Source organism: Bubalus kerabau, chromosome 12 (assembly GCF_029407905.1).
Source record: "Bubalus kerabau isolate K-KA32 ecotype Philippines breed swamp buffalo chromosome 12, PCC_UOA_SB_1v2, whole genome shotgun sequence".
In the NCBI taxonomy this organism is placed as follows: Eukaryota; Metazoa; Chordata; class Mammalia; order Artiodactyla; family Bovidae; genus Bubalus; species Bubalus kerabau.
The window spans coordinates 31552127-31569384 of record NC_073635.1 but is presented as its reverse complement, the minus strand read 5'-3'; the positions used below and the strand labels follow the sequence as shown (position 1 = coordinate 31569384).

The window sequence follows — 17258 nt, the reverse complement described above, 5'->3', positions numbered from 1 at the left end:
CTGCAGTCCATGGACTCACAAACGAGTCGGACACGACTAAGCTACTAACATGATGAAAAAAAAAAAAAAAAAAAAACGACCTTGTGTGTTCCTTGGGTCCACTTATCTGACCCTTTTCCAATGCCTGCCAACCTGGAAGTCTTCTCAGGCTGAGCACTCAGACAGGCTGCTGCTCCATATTCTGGAAAGAAGCCAGGAGCCATGGAGGGGAAACTATGGGGATTGAAACTGGGACCAGAAAGAGGAAGGCCAAGAGTGCACGGCCCCTTTCTCATAGAGGAAACGGCCTTGAAAAACCATCCACAGGTCTAGAAACCCAAATCACACAAGAGGAAGGACCACGGTGCCCTAATTTTGGCTCACTGGCTCTCACTGTTAGTCTCTCAGTCGTGTCCAATTATTTGCGACCCCATGGGCTGTAGCCCGCCATGCTCCTCTGTCCATGAAATTCTCCAGGCAAGAATACTGAAGTGGGTTTTGCTGTGCCCTTCTCCAGGGGATCATCCTGACCCAGGGATCGAACCTGGGTATCCTACATTGCAGGCAGATTCTTTACCATCTGAGCCACCAGGGAAGCCCCGGCTCTCACTGGTTTCCTTCAGAACATTCTGGGCTCTCCTCTTGTTGCATATGGAGGAATTAGGGAATCAGTATTGCCTTCCTAGAAGCCCCTCTGAGAGGCTGTAATAGATAGATCATGCCCTTACATCATCCTTAATATACTGGGTGTGGCATTTCATCACCACTGAATCAGAGACCTGCCTCCAGCAAGCCAGAAGGGCATGCGTTTACCCACCACCCTCGCCAGTCGGGGCAGACCCACCACCAGGACACAAGGTATTCTTCTGGAACATAGGCCTGGCATCCATCTCTCTTTTCTGGAGCCACCCACAGCAATTTGGGTCAGAACCCAATAAATCAGAATCATTCCAAGCACCAGTGAAAGATTTTTCTTTATACTGAGCTGAGTAAAACACCTCCAAACAATGTGTGGGCACTTGTTTTTTATGGACAGCGTGCTATGGACTTAGGGGACATCATCAGTGGAGCATAAAGGAAAGCTAGTTCCTTTTTTTTTTAAGCCAGTGATTTATTTTTCCAAGAGACTGAAAGACTTTGGACAACAAATCCATTAAAAACCTTCGTATAAACAGGATTTGGACAATTAAATACTGTGGCGATCAGCCTTTCTGATGAGTGGATTCATAGCTCTGAGCCTCAAGTAAAATATTATTTAATCAAGAGTGACCAGTAAATAAAAGTGAATCATCACATACCAAGTCCATTTTCATGTCATAATGCAGATTTCCTAACACTTGTCAGATTCACTGCTGGTTTTGCCAGTCTGTTTTAGTGGATGAAGGTCTCAGTTACCATAGGAGAGAGAAGCCGGGCAAACCTCCCCAAGCAATGACAAGTCCAGAATGGGAACCAATCCTATTTTAAAATACGATAGTCCTTTGCATTCCCTTTACAAGTGGGCTTCCTTTCTTGTGAAAAGCTCTTCCTCCTAACAAATCAAAGATCAGCCTGTGAATGACCCCCTGAGAAATGAAACCCTCTGAGAAGTGGCTGGACAGTGCTCTGAACTGCCCCCCACAAGAGCTTCGGGGTCTGGGCACATGTCCTTCCAATGCCAGGTTCTGACACATGAGTATGTCACAAAATGAATGTAGTGGTTTGTAACTAGCATTTTGAAAAATATAAAGTTACAAAGGATGAAAATTTTAAAGCCAGGTTATTGCAGGTAGGAAAGGAAAGTACCGATCCATGAGATTTAGTTTCACACATGCACCCATGTACGTGTGTGTGTGTGTAACAATGTAAAATGGTGCTTTTACAATGGGTCACCGATGGAGAACTTGGAAAAACATTGTTCTGGTTTGCTGTCATAGGGAGAGGTCACCTTATGCAATGATTCCTGTAAGTCATACACTTGAAGTTAAAATAATACCCCAACAACAAATGGAGAAGGAAATGGCAGCCCACTCCAATATTCTTGCCTGGAGAATCCCATGGACAGAGGAGCCTGGCGGGCTGTAGTCCATGGGGTTGCAAGAGTCGGACACGACCGAGGGGCTAAACCACCACCAACAACAAAAATAACAAAAACAGTAAAGGTGGTAGGTGCATGATGGACGGGTGGTGGGGGTGGCTGCGGAGGTCAGGAGGGGAAAACAAAACATCCTGGGCTGGCTGCTTTCCCAGGATTAAGTTCCTGGAGATGCACCTTCAGCCAGAGAAACAGCAGCTTCTCGGGGGCAGCTCCCACAGCCTGGGCAGGGGAGGTCCACTCTGCCATCAGTGGGGAGCACGTTCATGGCTGAGGAGCAGGGATGGTGAGCACACATCTGCCGGCTTGCTTGGGGCTGGTGAGCAGGCTGTTGGGCGCTGGTTGCTGGTCTTGCAGGGGAGGCAGTGGCTGGGCATTTGAGAGCCTCATCCATGGAGTCAGGCAGCCTCAGGCCCTGCCACTGCTGACTCTGCCACTTACTGGCCCTTGGGCAAAACGCTTCAGACCTCTCTAAGCCTCAGTTTCCTCATCTGGAAAATGGAGATGAAAATATTGACTTTATTGCTGTGAGGGTTGAGTGGAGGATCAGGCAGCTGGATACGTGTTGGTTCCCTCCAGCTACCTTGCCTGCTGTAGCTCCCACCTGCCGCTGGGGGGCAGGACGGACCGTCTGGTGGGGGAGGACCCTCTACTCTTCCTTATTACCTGGTGGAGGGCTTGGTGGAAGGGGCAGGAATGGAGGCGGGGGTGAGGAAATGGTCCTGAGGAGGCCCAGGGCAGTGAAGAGGTGGCTTAGGCGGCCCCCACCTCCAGCCGGGAGCTACTTCCTCCTGCGTGAACAGCAGACCTGCCGCAGGAACTTCCCCGTAACATTCCCCCACCCACCCACCCCCGGCTCCAGGGTTCCCACGTCACCACCAGACCCTGTCTTCTGCCTCAGTGCAAGGCTGGAGAGGGCAGCTATCACCTCAGCAGAGCGTCCCTCCCTAGACGTCCAGGCCACGGACCCTTCCCCTCATTCAAGTCCCCCTCTGTCCTCCAGGCAGTGGGGCGTCGCAGCCTCGGGCCCCAGCTCTCCGAGTAACCAGAGCTGTGATCTCCTGCAGGTGGAGGACATCACCGCCAGCCATGAGGCTGCGCTCCTAGAGATGGAGAACAGCCACACGCTCACCCTCGCGATCCTGCAAGATGACCACGAGCACAAGGTCCAAGGTAGCTGACCTTGGGGGTGTGTGTGTGTGTGTGGCCAGTGGGGCCGGGTGTGTGCACCCACTTCTCCCGCTGCAGACACAAGGGGTCTCCCTTCACCTCCCCCTCCTCTATCCTTTCTTCCTTCCTCTTCATCCTAGTATGTCCTTTGTGTTGCTTCTTGTGTTAAGAAAACACCAAAATCCAGGGCCTGAGTAACTTCTTTCCTCTGAAGCTGATCCTCTCAACCCTGAAGTCTAGACTCCCCAAGGAGCCATGGTCCTACCCCATGGTGTGGGGCAGCTGGTCTGGGGTACAGCCTCAACTTGTTAAAGCTCAGGTGAGTGAGTAAGTGAAGTCGCTCAGTCGTGTCCAACTCTTTGCAACCCCATGGACTATAGCCCACCAGGCTCCTCCCTCCATGGGATTCTCCAGGCAAGAGTACTGGAGTGGGTTGCCATTTCCTTCTCCAGGGGATCGTCCCGACCCAGGGATCAAACCTCGGTCTCCCACGCCAACAGGGAAGCCCGAAGGTGATTCCAATGGGCGGCCAAGCTTGAGAACCACCATTTTCAAGTAGGTATAGAAATCCTGGGCTTTGTCTTGTGTGGTGGCCTTGCAATGGTTAGGACCACGCCAGCCTCTGATGAGGCCTGGCTGACCACACTGGGCACTCAGACCACATTCACCATGGGCAGAAGTGGACTCTCGGGATCTTGCTTTTTTACATTTTTTTTTGTAACTTTGAATTGTCTTTGGGTACCTAGGATTTTATTGGGTTGGCCAGAAAGTTGCTTTGGGTATTTCCTTACAATGTCACAGAAAAACCCAAACCAGCTTTTTTGGCCAACCCAATAAGTCGGTCATAACAACAGTAACAGTGTTTAGTAAGTAGAGCTGAGATTTTTGACTCTGTGAAAGAAGCTTTTTACACATTCACATGCGTATACATTCAGTTCAGTTCAGTTCAGTTCCGTTGCTCAGTCGTGTCCGACTCTTTGTGACCCCATGAATCGCAGCACGCCAGGCCTCCCTGTCCATCACCAACTGCTGGAGTTCACTCAAACTCACGTCCATCGAGTTGGTGATGCCATCCAGCCGTCTCATTCTCTGTTGTCCCCTTCTCCTCCTGCCCCCAATCCCTCCCAGCATCAGAGTCTTTTCCAATGAGTCAACTCTTCACATGAAGTAAAGAAGTGGCCAAAGTACTGGAATTTCAGCTTCAGCATCATTCCTTCCAAAGAACACCCAGGGCTGACCTCCTTTAGAATGGACTGGTTGGATCTCCTTGCAGTCCAAGGGACTCTCAAGAGTCTTCTCCAACACCACAGTTCAAAAGCATCAATTCCTTGGCGCTCAGCTTTCTTCACAGTCCAACTCTCACATCCATACATGACCACTGGAAAAACCATAGCCTTGACTAGACAGACCTTTGTTGGCAAAGTAATGTCTCTGCTTTTGAATATGCTATCTAGGTTGGTCATAACTTTCCGTCCAAGGAGTAAGCGTCTTTTAATTTTATGACTGAAGTCACCATCTGCAGTGATTTTGGAGCCCAGAAAAATAAAGTCTGACACTGTTTCCACTGTTTCCCCATCTATTTCCCATGAAGTTGTGGGACCAGATGCCATGATCTTCGTTTTCTGAATGTTGAGCTTTAAGCCAACTTTTTCACTCTCCTCTTTCACTTTCATCAAGAGGCTTTTGAGTTCCTCTTCACTTTCTGCCATAAGGGTGGTGTCATCTGCATATCTAAGGTTATTGGTATTTCTCCTGGCAATCTTGATTCCAGTTTGTGTTTCTTCCAGTCCAGCGTTTCTCATGATGTACTCGGCATATAAGTTAAATAAGCAGGGTGACAATATACAGCCTTGACGTACTCCTTTTCCTATTTGGAACCAGTCTGTTGTTCCATGTCCAGTTCTAACTGTTGCTTCCTGACCTGCATATAGGTTTCTCAAGAGGCAGGTCAGGTGGTCTGGTTATCCCCTCTCTTTCAGAATTTTCCACAGTTTATTGTGATCCACACAGTCAAAGGCTTTGGCATAGTCAATAAAGCAGAAATAGATGTTTTTCTGGAACTTTCTTGCTTTTTCGATGATCCAATGGATGCTGGCAATTTGATCTCTGGTTCCTCTGCCTTTTCTAAAACCAGCTTGAACATTTGGAAGTTCACGGTTCACGTATTGCTAAAGCTTGGCTTGGAGAATTTTGAGCATTACTTTACTAGTATGTGAGATGAGTGCAGTTGTACGGTAGTTTGAGCATTCTTTGGCATTGCCTTTCTTTGGGATTGGAATGAAAACATTCCTATCTGTAGTAATGCATTTTTTAATATAAATTTATTTATTTTAATTGGAGGCTAATTACTTTACAATATTGTATTGGTTTTGCCATACATCAACATGAACCTGCCATGGGGGTACAACGTGTTCCCAATCCTGAACCCCCCTCCCACCTCCCTCCCCATACCATCCCTCTGGGTCATTCCAGTGCACCAGCCCCGAGCTTCCTGTATCCTTCATCGAACCTGGACTGGTGATTTGTCTCATTTATGATATTATACATATTTCAATGCCATTCTCCCAAATCATCCCACCCTCGCCCTCTCCCACAGAGTCCAAAAGACTGTTCTATACATCTGTGTCTCTTTTGCTGTCTGGCATACAGGGTTATCGTTACCATCTTTCTAAATTCCATATATATGCATTAGTATACTGTATTGGTGTTTTTCTTTCTGGCTTACTTCACTCTGTATAATAGGCTCCAGTTTCATCCACCTTATTAGAACTGATTCAAATGTATTCTTTTTAATGGCTGAGTAATACGCCATTGTGTATATGTACCACAGCTTTCTTATCCATTCATCTGCTGATGGACATCTAGGTTGCTTCCATGTCCTGGCTATTATAAACAGTGCTGCGATGAACATTGGGGTACATGTGTCTCTTTCAATTCTGGTTTCCTCGATGTGTATGCCCAGCAGTGGGATTGCTGGGTCGTATGGCAGTTCTATTTCCAGTTTTTTAAGGAATCTCCACACTGTTCTCCATAGTGGCTGTACTAGTTTGCATCTCCTTCATTTATTGCTTGTAGACTTTTGGATCGCAGACATTTTGACTGGCGTGAAATGGTACCTCATTGTGGTTTTGATTTGCATTTCTCTGATAATGAGTGATGTTGAGCATCTTTTCATGTGTTTGTTAGCCATCTGTATGTCTTCTTTGGAAATGTCTGTTTAGTTCTTTGGCCCATTTTTTGATTGGGTCATTTATTTTTCTGGAATTGAGCTGCAGGAGTTGCTTGTATATTTTTGAGATTAATTTTTTGTCAGTTTCTTCATTTGCTATTATTTTCTCCCATTCTGAAGGCTGTCTTTTCACCTTGCTTATAGTTTCCTTTGTTGTGCAGAAGCTTTTAATTTTAATTAGGTCCCATTTATTTATTTTTGCTTTTATTTCCAGTATTCTGGGAGGTGGGTCATAGAGGATCCTGCTGTGATTTATGCCGGAGAGTGTTTTGTCTATGTTCTCCTCTAGGAGTTTTATAGTTTCTGGTCTTTTGTTTAGATCTTTAATCCATTTTGAGTTTATTTTTGTCTATGGTATTAGAAAGTGTTCTACATTACTACAGATAGTAAGCATATACATTACTATCTGTAATTTTTTTTTTCAATTTTACCTCTCCTCACTTTTTTTCTCTCTCTAGTCAGCTGGTTGCTAAATTAGATGGAAAATAATTAATGTAAGAATAGATTAATACATTTTTTTAATGCCATAATTTTTAATGTATAATTTTTGTAGTTGCAAAGGCCTCTGTTAGCAATATAAAACCAAAATACAGTAATAAAAAGGCTGATACATTCAACTAAATAAAAGTTGTCATAAAAATATAAACAACTTCAAAAGGCAAACTACAATTAGAAAATATTTTCTGCGTCTATACAGCAAAGGACAAATTCTCTTACTATATCAGTTCAGTCGCTCAGTCATGTCCAACTCTGCGACCCCATGGACTGTAGCACGCCAGGCCTCCCTGTCCATCACCAGCTCCCGGAGTTCACTCAAACTCATGTCCATTGAGTCAGTGATGCCATCCAGCCATCTCATCCTCTGTCGTCCCCTTCTCCTCCCTCCTTCAATCTTTCCCAGCATCAGGGTCTTTTCAAATGAGTCAGTTCTTCACATCAGGTGGCCAAATGGGAGCGGGGGTCAGGATGGGGAACACATGTACACCCATGGCTGATTCATGTCAATGTATGGCAAAAACCACTACAATATTGTAAAGTAATTAGCCTCCAATTAAAACTAATTAATTAAAAAAATTAAAGATGCTTGCTTCTTGGAAGAAAAGTTATGACCAACCTAAACAGCATATTAAAAAGCAGAGACAAAAAAAAAAAAAAAGCAGAGACATTACTTTGCCAACAAAGGTCCATCTAGTCAAAGCTATGGTTTTTCCAGTAGTCATGTATGGATGTGAGAGTTGGACTGTAAAGAAAGCTGAGCCCTGAAGAAGTGATGCTTTTGAACTGTGGTGTTGGAGAAGACTCTTGAGAGTCCCTTGGACTGCAAGGAGATCCAACTAGTCCATCCTAAAGGAAATCAGCCCTCAGTATTCATTGGAAGGACTGATGCTGAAGCTTAATACGTTTTAAGAATCGGAGTATCAGTTTTAAAATCATTTTTAAAATGTTCTTTGTCAATAACGAAGCACACTGTGTTAGCAGTCAGTGTTCACGTGGTTGTCTCCTCAAGCTCCAGCCCCACCACCTCTGGGAACTCTTGGTGCATTGAAGAGTCCAAGCTGGAGGCAAGGAGAGGACAGGAGAGGAATTTCCTGAGAACCAATTTAATGTATTACCTGTGTCCTGAGAGCACATCTCATGTTTAGAGTACCAGTTCCCATCCTTGGATGAACACTGGAACCACTTGTTTTTGTTTTTTTTTTTTAAGTACTGATGCGTAGATCCCATTACAGACATTCCAATTCGATTGCTCTGGGGATGAAGCCCAGACATCAGGGTTTTTTTTAAAGCTGCCCAGGTGATTCTAATATGTAGAAAAATCTGAGAATCACTTAGAGCATCATGTTAAGTATGGGATGGAGTGCCATGACCTCGGAATAATGAAGTACATCATGGGTACATAGATAGTTGCCATGGTTTATGCTGTCTCCAGGATAGATGCTGACTTTAATTTGCTGGTGAGGTACTGGGATCTCCTGAAAATGGCCTAAAGCCCATCACCGTGCTGTAGGAAAATGGTCTCAGAAGAGGGGACAGGGATGGAAATGTTACATTGAACGTTGCCTTTTGTTTGTGGATTTCATGTAAACAGACCTGGTAGATTTTTCTGATTAATGAAGTCTCACCTAGACACCACATCCAGGGCCTTTGAATTATATATAATGTGCAGACAATGCAGACACATGTAACGGTAACTAAAATATTCATTATTATGGTTGATGCTCTCAGTGGCTATTAACAGTAATCATTTAGACAGAGGCACGTAGACCAGAAGGCCACATGGTTTTATGGCAATGAACTAATCACAAATTTTTCTTTTTTTCCTCCAAATGTAAACTTCAGCTGTAACAACTGGATTTCTTAGAGAGCTTCACCATCATTAGTTAAAAGACCTGGGTCAACGGGAACCACAGAATTTTTCCTAATTGCAGCTCATGCCAGCCAGGAAGATGATTATTGGTCTCCAGTACTCTCCTGTGCTAAAACATATGATACAGGCTGATTAATGAGACCTTTCTTCCCTCCAGTTATAACTGGAAAACAAATTGCTTCTGTAGCTAGAATGAGACGGGCTTCATCCAGCTAATAAGACCATTCCCATCTGGAGAAAAATAGAATCCATTTGCTTAATAATTCTTACATAACATCTCTTCTGCCTAACTTGCAAATTATTACTGGAATGACACTTTTCACAGAATAAAATTGTTCCAAACACTTCAAGAGGATTTCATCCAGTGAGTCCTTCATTCTGCCTGAATGTCTCAACGTTGACTCTCTGCTCAAGCAAACCCTAGCAATCTGTGGTTTCCAGAGTGTGGTCCAGAAGCCACCAAGGGGACCTTGCAAGCACTGCATTGGTCCCATTCACCTATCCATTCTGCAGCAAGCCCACACGCTGCTGTCCTTGGAAGACTCCCTCCTTCAACCTGAAATTGCTGCTTTGTAATGGAAAGGAAAAGTGATCCTGGGAGGGAAGAAAGTGGAGATTTAATGTTAATCACTCAGTGGTTTTACCATCGGGAAGAGTTGGAAAATCAATGAGTGTTGTGAATGGAGAAGCTGATTCGGCTAGGGTGGTGGTTGAGCTGCGTGTAAAGGGAGTGTGTGTGTAGGCGGCTCTGCTTGCTTCCCTCCTTCCTTTCTTTCCTCTTCCTCTCACTCTTTCTTCTTTTTCCCTCCTATCCTCTCTCCCTCTCTCCTAAACAACATCACATGCAATTTTAAACTAATGGAGAGATCTCTTTTGGCTTAAGTCTGCTATATACTGGTGTCCACTAGTCACTTCCGTCACCAGTCTTCATCTGGCAAAAGAATCTTGTTTGACCCCTTTTCCAGAGAAAGATCAGCTTAACAATTTGATGTCTCCTCTGCAGAACTGATATCGACCCACGAGCTTGAAAAGAAAGAATTGGAAGAAAACTTTGAAAAGCTGCGGCTGTCATTACAGGTTAGTATTTCCTAACTCTGACTTTAAGGCAATGGCAGCAGACATCTCTTCCTGACAGTTCTTCCTGTCTGTAGGCATTTATGTGGCACCTGCTGTGTACTGGAGCCTGCACTAAGCAGTGGAATATGGGGGATAAATAAGACCTAACTCCCTGCCCTTAAGGAGTTTTCTGTCTGCTCAGAGCTCATCCTTGCACAGAATGGATAATACCATTGGTGCCATGGACTGCTCCCCACGTGCTATGGTCAGAGCCATGTTTAGGGGAGGGGGAGGATTGGGGGCAGAGTATTCTAGGCAGGGGGAATGGGGTAAGAAGAGTCATGCAGGATAGAAGACACAGCAGATGCTCTGGGAATTGTTAAAGCAACTTTGATACCCTGGAGACAAAAGCTTCTTGCTTTGGGGCATCCCACTTCCAACCTACATGAAGCATGGGTCTCGGGTGCCAGGGGTGCTACCTGGCTTCCTTCTGGCCTCAAGGGGAGACTGACAGGCCTCTCAGATCACTGGCCTGCCTCTCCCTCCGGCCTGCCAGAGTTGCCCACCTCCACCCCCACCCCCTGGCCAACTTCTTCTGTGAAAAGCTGTTGACCGTCCCCAGACCTAGGGAAGGGCTGTCGGAGAAGCCAGGGGGAGGTTGGTGGCCCTGCCTCCATTGGCAGCTGTTGGCGTCCCAGTCCTAGAAAGATTACCTTTGAAATATTAGGGACACTCACATTTGGAGGTTTGGAAGGCAAAGACCATAACTCAAATAGAAAGGCGAGAATTTTGCTTTTTGAATAGCTCACTTTCCCCAGGCAGTGTTTCTTGCACAGTGTCTGCCCTGCCAAGCAGAGAATCTAGGATTATGGAGTGTCACACTATTGAGTGGACTTTGCAAAAAATTTTAAATGGGAAGCTGCTTGCTGCATGCCCACCCCCGATCCATCGATCCATCAGTGGGCCTGCATATGCCTCCATACCCCTCAGGTGGCTTATCCTTGGCAGGTTAACCCCAAACTGCCTTCTTTGTGTACCCTACATTCCACACTGTGCTAAATCGTTTCAGTTGTGTCTGACTCTTTGTGACCCCATGAACTGTAGCCTGCCAGACTCCTCTATCCACGGGATTCTCCAGGCAAGAATACTGGAGTGGTTGCCTTGTGCCCCTCCAGGGGATCTTCCCCACCCAGGGATCTAACCCGCGTCTCTTACATCTCCTGCATTAGCAGGTGGGTTCTTTACCACTAGCGCCACCTGAGAAGCCATTCCACACCACCCAGATACATTACCCTAAGGAACACAAACCAGGAATGTAACAGCCGTACTGTAATATATCAAAAACCCACAATAGTCCAAAACCAAAAGAAAGAGTTTTGTTTCATCAGCGAGTCTTCACTTTGCCACGTCACGCAGTCATGAACCGTGCACATTTTAGTGGTGACTCACCAGCAGAACCCATTTGAGCTGGACACTTTCAGGTACAAGGTGGGTGCAGTTGCTTAAACCAATTTCCTTGGGCTACTGGCTGCTAGAGAAACAGTTTGGGGTAAAAGATTTGAGTTTGGGGCTTAAATCCCACTGTATCTCCTCTTAATAGATTTTAAGTCATGGACAGTTACATAAGCTGTAAACATTAGTTTACTCATCTGTAAAATGGGGATAATACCAGTTCCTTCCTCAAGATATGAGCAGCTTAAGGGAAATGAACGTGTGTCAATGGAGAAAACTAATCAATAGTCAATCTAAGAATTTTATTCAAGCCAACCTGAGGATGAGAACCCAGGAGACAATCTTCATGTGGAATACAGGCATATACAATGGAATACTATTCAGCCATGAAAAGGAATGAATTTTGCCATTTGCAGCAACATGGATGGACTTGAAGGGTATTATGCTAAAAGTGAAATAAGTCAGGCAGAGGAGGACAAATACTGTATGATATCACTTAGATGTGGAATCTAAAAAATACAACAAATTAGTGAATATCACCAAAAAAAAAAGAAACAGAATCTTAGGTATAAAGAACAAGTTAGTGGTTATCAGTGGTGGGGAGGGGCCACATGGAGGCAGGGAGACAGGATATAAGACAGTCTCAAGGATGTATTGTACAACATAGGGAGTATACCCAATATTTTGTAATAATTGTAAAATGGAAAGTAATCTTTCAAAATTGTATCTAAAATTTTTTTTTATTTAAACAAAGACAAAAATCCCTGAGATTGTCCCACCTGTTATAGGTCAATGCACAGTTGTACAAATTTTTGATATAAAAGGTCTAGCATCAAAGTAACACATTGACAGTGTACATAGTCCAACAGGGTGAGTAGCAGGTCACTATGACACCTTAAAGGATTGAGAAAGGAATCTTATCTCCTAAGGAGTTACCTTGCTGGCACCTGGAAAATTTTGCTTTTCCAGGTGCTCACCAGCAAGGTGAGCATGCATCCCTGTGTCTTCTAAGGGGATCTAATTAATGTATAAAATGGCACCCTACTCCAGTACTCTTGCCTGGAAAATCCCATGGACGGAGGAGCCTGGTAGGCTTCAGTCCATGGGGTCGCTAAGAGTCGGGCATGACTGAGCGACTTCACTTTCACTTTTCACTTTCCTGCATTGGAGAAGGAAATGGCAACCCACTCCAGTGTTCTTGCCTGGAGAATCCCAGGGACGGGGGAGCCTGGTGGGCTTCTGTCTACGGGGTCGCACAGAGTCGGACACGACTGAAGCGACTCAGCAGCAGCAGCAGCAGCAGATACCCAGTGCACAGTGAAGAGGGGTAGTGGCCCATATGGGCAGAGAGGGTATTTTATGTTCAAAATTTTTCTGGTCCTGCCTTAAAAATAAATACATTTCATCATGTGTAAGGTGTATAGAGCACTAGGCAACAGCTACTGCTTTATAATAGTTCCAGGCAATGTCACGTTTATCATCATCATTATGGTACCATAGTAATGACATAGGAGGCAGAATCCTTCAGGACCTGTCGTCACCGTGTTTAGTGGGGCTGGTGGGGTGGCAGGGGGAGAGGGGGTGTGCTCGGGGCTCAGGCAGAGCAAGGAGTCAGGGTCAGTTTGACAGCTTCTGGCTTGAACTTTACAAATACAGAGAGTTCTTCTTTGAGATGGATTAATTGTCCTTCTTGAAGTCTGGGCCGGGGGTTGCGGTTAGAGGCCAGACTGGACACCTCTCTGCTGATGGTCTGCCTCTGTGAGGTTGGTTATTGAATTACTAAATGCCCCCCTCGCTGCAGGCTTCTTGTTGGGGCAGAAGCGAGACAGCATTCCCATCTCAGAGTCAGGTCGCCTGCTTTGGGCACCCCCTGCCCCCCACACTTTCTGTGCGGCAGCAACATTCACCCGTCAGTGTCTTGTGGTCCGTTCTGGACAAGGCACCAAGGTGGGGAGACAGTGGGCACTTGGGGGCCTCTCCCCCTGGCATGTGATGCCCTTTTTGGGGGACCCAATGGGGGCCCCCCTGACCTCACCGCCCCATGAGGAGCAGCCCGGGCAGGGGGTGCCTCCCAGGGGCTGTGTCTGTGAGGATCTAGCTGGATGTCTCATGCATTACCTGCAGGACCAAGTGGACACGCTGACCTTCCAGAGCCAGTCTTTGCGGGACCGAGCCCGGCGCTTCGAGGAGGCTCTGAGGAAAAACACAGAGGAGCAGCTGGAGGTACCATGAGCTCTCAGCCTCCCAGCACCCTGCAAGCCTGGGGCTCCCCCAGCATCACCCCAAAGACAGAGCCCCTGTGCTGATCTGACTCCAGAGCGACAGTGGTCGGGGCCTGCCAGGATTTTAAACATACATCCATAGGCACCTGTCCTGAGTCAGCACAGCTGTGGGTTCTCCATCTGAGTGTTATTCTTGCTGCATTTTCACAGGGCTCCCCAGCCACTGTCCATGAGCCCCTGGGACAAGCTGGACCTGGAAATGCCTCTGCCTCACCCTTACCCCCACCCCAACATCTCATTCCTTCCCAACCCCAACTCCACAGGGAGGCATTACTGAAGGTTGAAGGTTTCTTTTTCCAGAAACCCTGGCAAAATTCCTTCCCTCTATATAGGGTTGCCAGTTGAAATCCATGACACCCAGTGAAATGTGAGATAAATGAGCTTTTTAAATACGTTTCCTACAGTACAAAAAAGTTGTTTATGTTACATTCAGACTTAACTGAACATCCTGTCATTTTATCTGTCACATCTGGCAGACTTACCCCAACAGTTCTTTTTCTACAATGCCTTTTTAAACTACTTTGCTCATTTCCTACGCAGGGTGCGGAGGGGGCGGGGCTGACCATGGGCACAGGTAGGGACCTGTATCAATCTTTGCCTGTGTGTTGAACCAAGTAGCCTGGGCGAATGTTAAAGGCCAATGCTGAATTTAGTGTTTTTGCCCACTAAGTTCCCTTGGGGGGCTGGGCTGGTAATATCCGGCCACCCCAGTATCTGACATTTCAGGGACTGATGGCCTACCCTCTTCTGCTCCCCACGGAGCTGGATTTTTAGTCTCACTCCCAGTGGAAACTCCTGGGCATCTTTATCAGGGAGGACTGTGAGCATTCTTGCCCACCTGCCCCCTTGCTCTTGTTAAGCTTGTTAACAGAGACTAGATTTCACTGAGTTCACAACGCTGGTGAATGCTGGGCTTTGCCGGAGTGCCTGGGAAACAGCTCCTTGCTCTCTGCCCCTGCAGATTGCCTTGGCTCCTTATCAGCACTTGGAAGAAGACATGAAGAGTCTGAAACAGGTGTTGGAGATGAAGAATCAACAGATACATCAGCAGGAAAAGAAGATTCTTGAGCTGGAAAAGCTGGTGAGTCGCCTGTAACCCTGGGAGTCCCCCATAACTGGCGTGATATTCCCGCTGCCCTTGTGGATGAAAGGATTAACAGCATTCGAAGGAGCATCTGGCCCTTATCTGTCCATTGCTTGCACCTGAGCAGAAAAGATCACAGATGAGGCTCCAGGCCTTGTTTTGGGAGCCAGGAGTTCAGGAATCTCAGACGTGGCCTCGTTTGTACAAGTCTAGAGTGCATCTGAGTCCCTGTCTGCATCGCCATCCATCACTGTGAACTGCTGACTCCTCCCCTCCCAGGGGAGGACGTGCAGTGAGCCTGCATCCGGGGAGCATCGCTGATGGGTACCAGGCGCCGTGCAGACATTTTGTGTCTGTCTGTTCAATAATTCCAACAGCAATCCACTGAATGGGATTCCATTGTCAAGAGTCTCCTTTTACAGATGCAGAGATGGAGGCTTAGGAAAAGGTCTTGTCTCACCCAGAGCCAGTAAGTGGCCCAGCCCAGGCAGGAACCATGAGCCAGAGCTCCAGGCCTCGGCTTCCACCGGGTTCTGGCTCCCAGAGAACTAGCAAAGGGCGTGCCTTTCGGGGAATAGAGCGCTCAGAGTTCACTGCCAGACCCTGTGGGTGCAAGTGTTGCAACTGAGATAGTAGTCCAAAGTTAGCAGCAGGGAGGCCTGCTTCCAAAGAGATACTATCTTGATGGGAAGGTTGGCCCAAGGGACTCATATAGAGTCATTTTTTTCTTATCATTATTTTTAAATTTTTGATACTATAGAAGGAAAATATGTGCATTATAGGTAATTATAAGATAAAAATAAGGAAATTAAAATGCCATATTTCTACCACTGTTAACACTTTCTGAAGGCTTTCCTCCATACAAGTGTACACACCCCAATAAACAGCACGTGCCCACACACACACACACACACACAGATTTTGCATCCTGCTTCTTTTCAGTTAGCACATCTTCAACTCACCATCTCAGTAAGTGATCATCTCCTCTTAGCTTTTAAAGTTCTCTGCATGTCTCGGAAATGTCCCGGCAGCTGGTTTATCCAAACCAGGAGCTGGTCCCAGACCACCTGTTGCATTCAGTCATCATGTCTGCTCTCCTGATCTAGCACCATCCTTCTCTGGGCGTCTCTAGCTGCACGGATGCTTGTCCGTTAGGATGGGAGCAGATGGGGCTGTGAGTGCCCATTACAGCATCCTGGGTGATGCTGGCGTCTTGGGACCTTCCAGCAGCTCAGCTTTCCAGCTAGGCCAAAGCTAAGGCCAGTGGGGCCAGCTGAAGTAGACAGAGGCCTGCCCCTCTCAGCCCTGCAGCCCTCCTCCTCCAGGCTGGACTGTCTGCATCCTTATCTGGTCAACCAGCAGCCTCTGAGTTTATCAGGCTGTTTTTAGCCCTGCTCTAGGCACTCTGTGGGCATGCAAGAGTTCATTCCAGAAACCTTTCCAGGCAGGGGTGGGGGCAGTGAGAGTTGATTGAATCACTTCCCATTTCCTAGGAGGGCTTCCTTGGTGGCTCAGATGGTAAAGAATCTGCCTGCAATACAGGACACCCACATAATACCCCCTGGATCGGGAAAGATCCCCTGGAGAATTAAATGGCAACCCACTCCAGTATTCTTCCCTGGGGAATTCCATGGATAGAGGAGCCTGGCAGGCTGTGGTTCATAGGTTCGCAAAGAGTTGGACACAACTGAAGCGACCTAGCACACACATGCATAGTGAATTACATATACACAATTTATGTGTGTGCCTATATTGGATTCCTGTGTAGAATACACTTCTCATAGTGAGTGTCTCCATGCCCCTGCCATTGTCAGAGATGAGCCATGAGCACCCCCCAGGGTCCAGTTTGGCTGGTGGGTCCCCTGGTTCTCCCTATCGGGTCCTCCGCCCTGCACTGGCACCTCTGGCAGTACCTGTATGCACAGCATGACATTCTGAATTAATGGAGGGATGAAAATATCAGTAATGTGGACACTTTCCCTCCTGAGGCTCTGGGCAGCCAGGAACGTGCAGCTCAAGCCCAGCTTTGCACATGAACAGAACACCCGCCTCCATGGTGGTTATTCCTTTGAGACTTAATGCCGCTCTCTGTCCATGTGTCCCCACGGCCGGAGACCTAGCTGAAGTCACGCTCCATTCGAAGATGGACTGAGAAATTCTTTTTTGAAAAGACTGTGAAGAACTCCCGCGTAGGGTGGTTAAGGAAAACCACCACCCCTCCGTGCATCGGGCCGAGGCATCAGAGTGGAAGGACTGGGCTCTAGCCAGCTCTTCAGCAAGGCTCCCACACCCACCTCATCTTTGTTCCCAGGAAATGCATGCATGCTAAGTTGCTTCAGTTGTGTTCAAGTATTTGCGACCCCATGGACTGTGTAGCCCGCCAGGCTCCTCTGTCCATGGGTTTCTCCAGGTAAGAATACTGGAGTGGCTTGCCATTTCCTTCTCCAGGAGATCTTCTGGACCCAGGGATTGAACCCGGGTCTCCTACATTGCAGGCAGGTTCTTTACTACTAGCACCGCCTGGGAAGCTCCATAATTCATAATATATACCAATATATACACAC

At 46.9% G+C, this 17258-nt stretch overlaps 1 protein-coding gene and 1 long non-coding RNA gene across 2 annotated transcripts in view; one reads left to right on the top strand and one right to left on the bottom strand.

The window, feature by feature from the left end:
• Window positions 1-17258, top strand: part of MTUS2 (microtubule associated scaffold protein 2) — a 65734-nt gene that overhangs the window by 45107 nt on the left and 3369 nt on the right. Inside the window, exons 4-7 of the mRNA XM_055542461.1 lie at window positions 3121-3226; window positions 9824-9897; window positions 13453-13551; window positions 14572-14691. Coding sequence (XP_055398436.1) covers window positions 3121-3226; window positions 9824-9897; window positions 13453-13551; window positions 14572-14691 — 399 coding nt within the window. The remainder of the gene's footprint in view (window positions 1-3120; window positions 3227-9823; window positions 9898-13452; window positions 13552-14571; window positions 14692-17258) is intronic.
• Window positions 12379-16064, bottom strand: LOC129624474 (uncharacterized). The gene is made up of 3 exons (XR_008700974.1): window positions 14093-16064; window positions 13447-13521; window positions 12379-13084 (listed from the first exon to the last, which is right to left on the bottom strand). It is a non-coding gene; the product is annotated as an uncharacterized LOC129624474 (long non-coding RNA).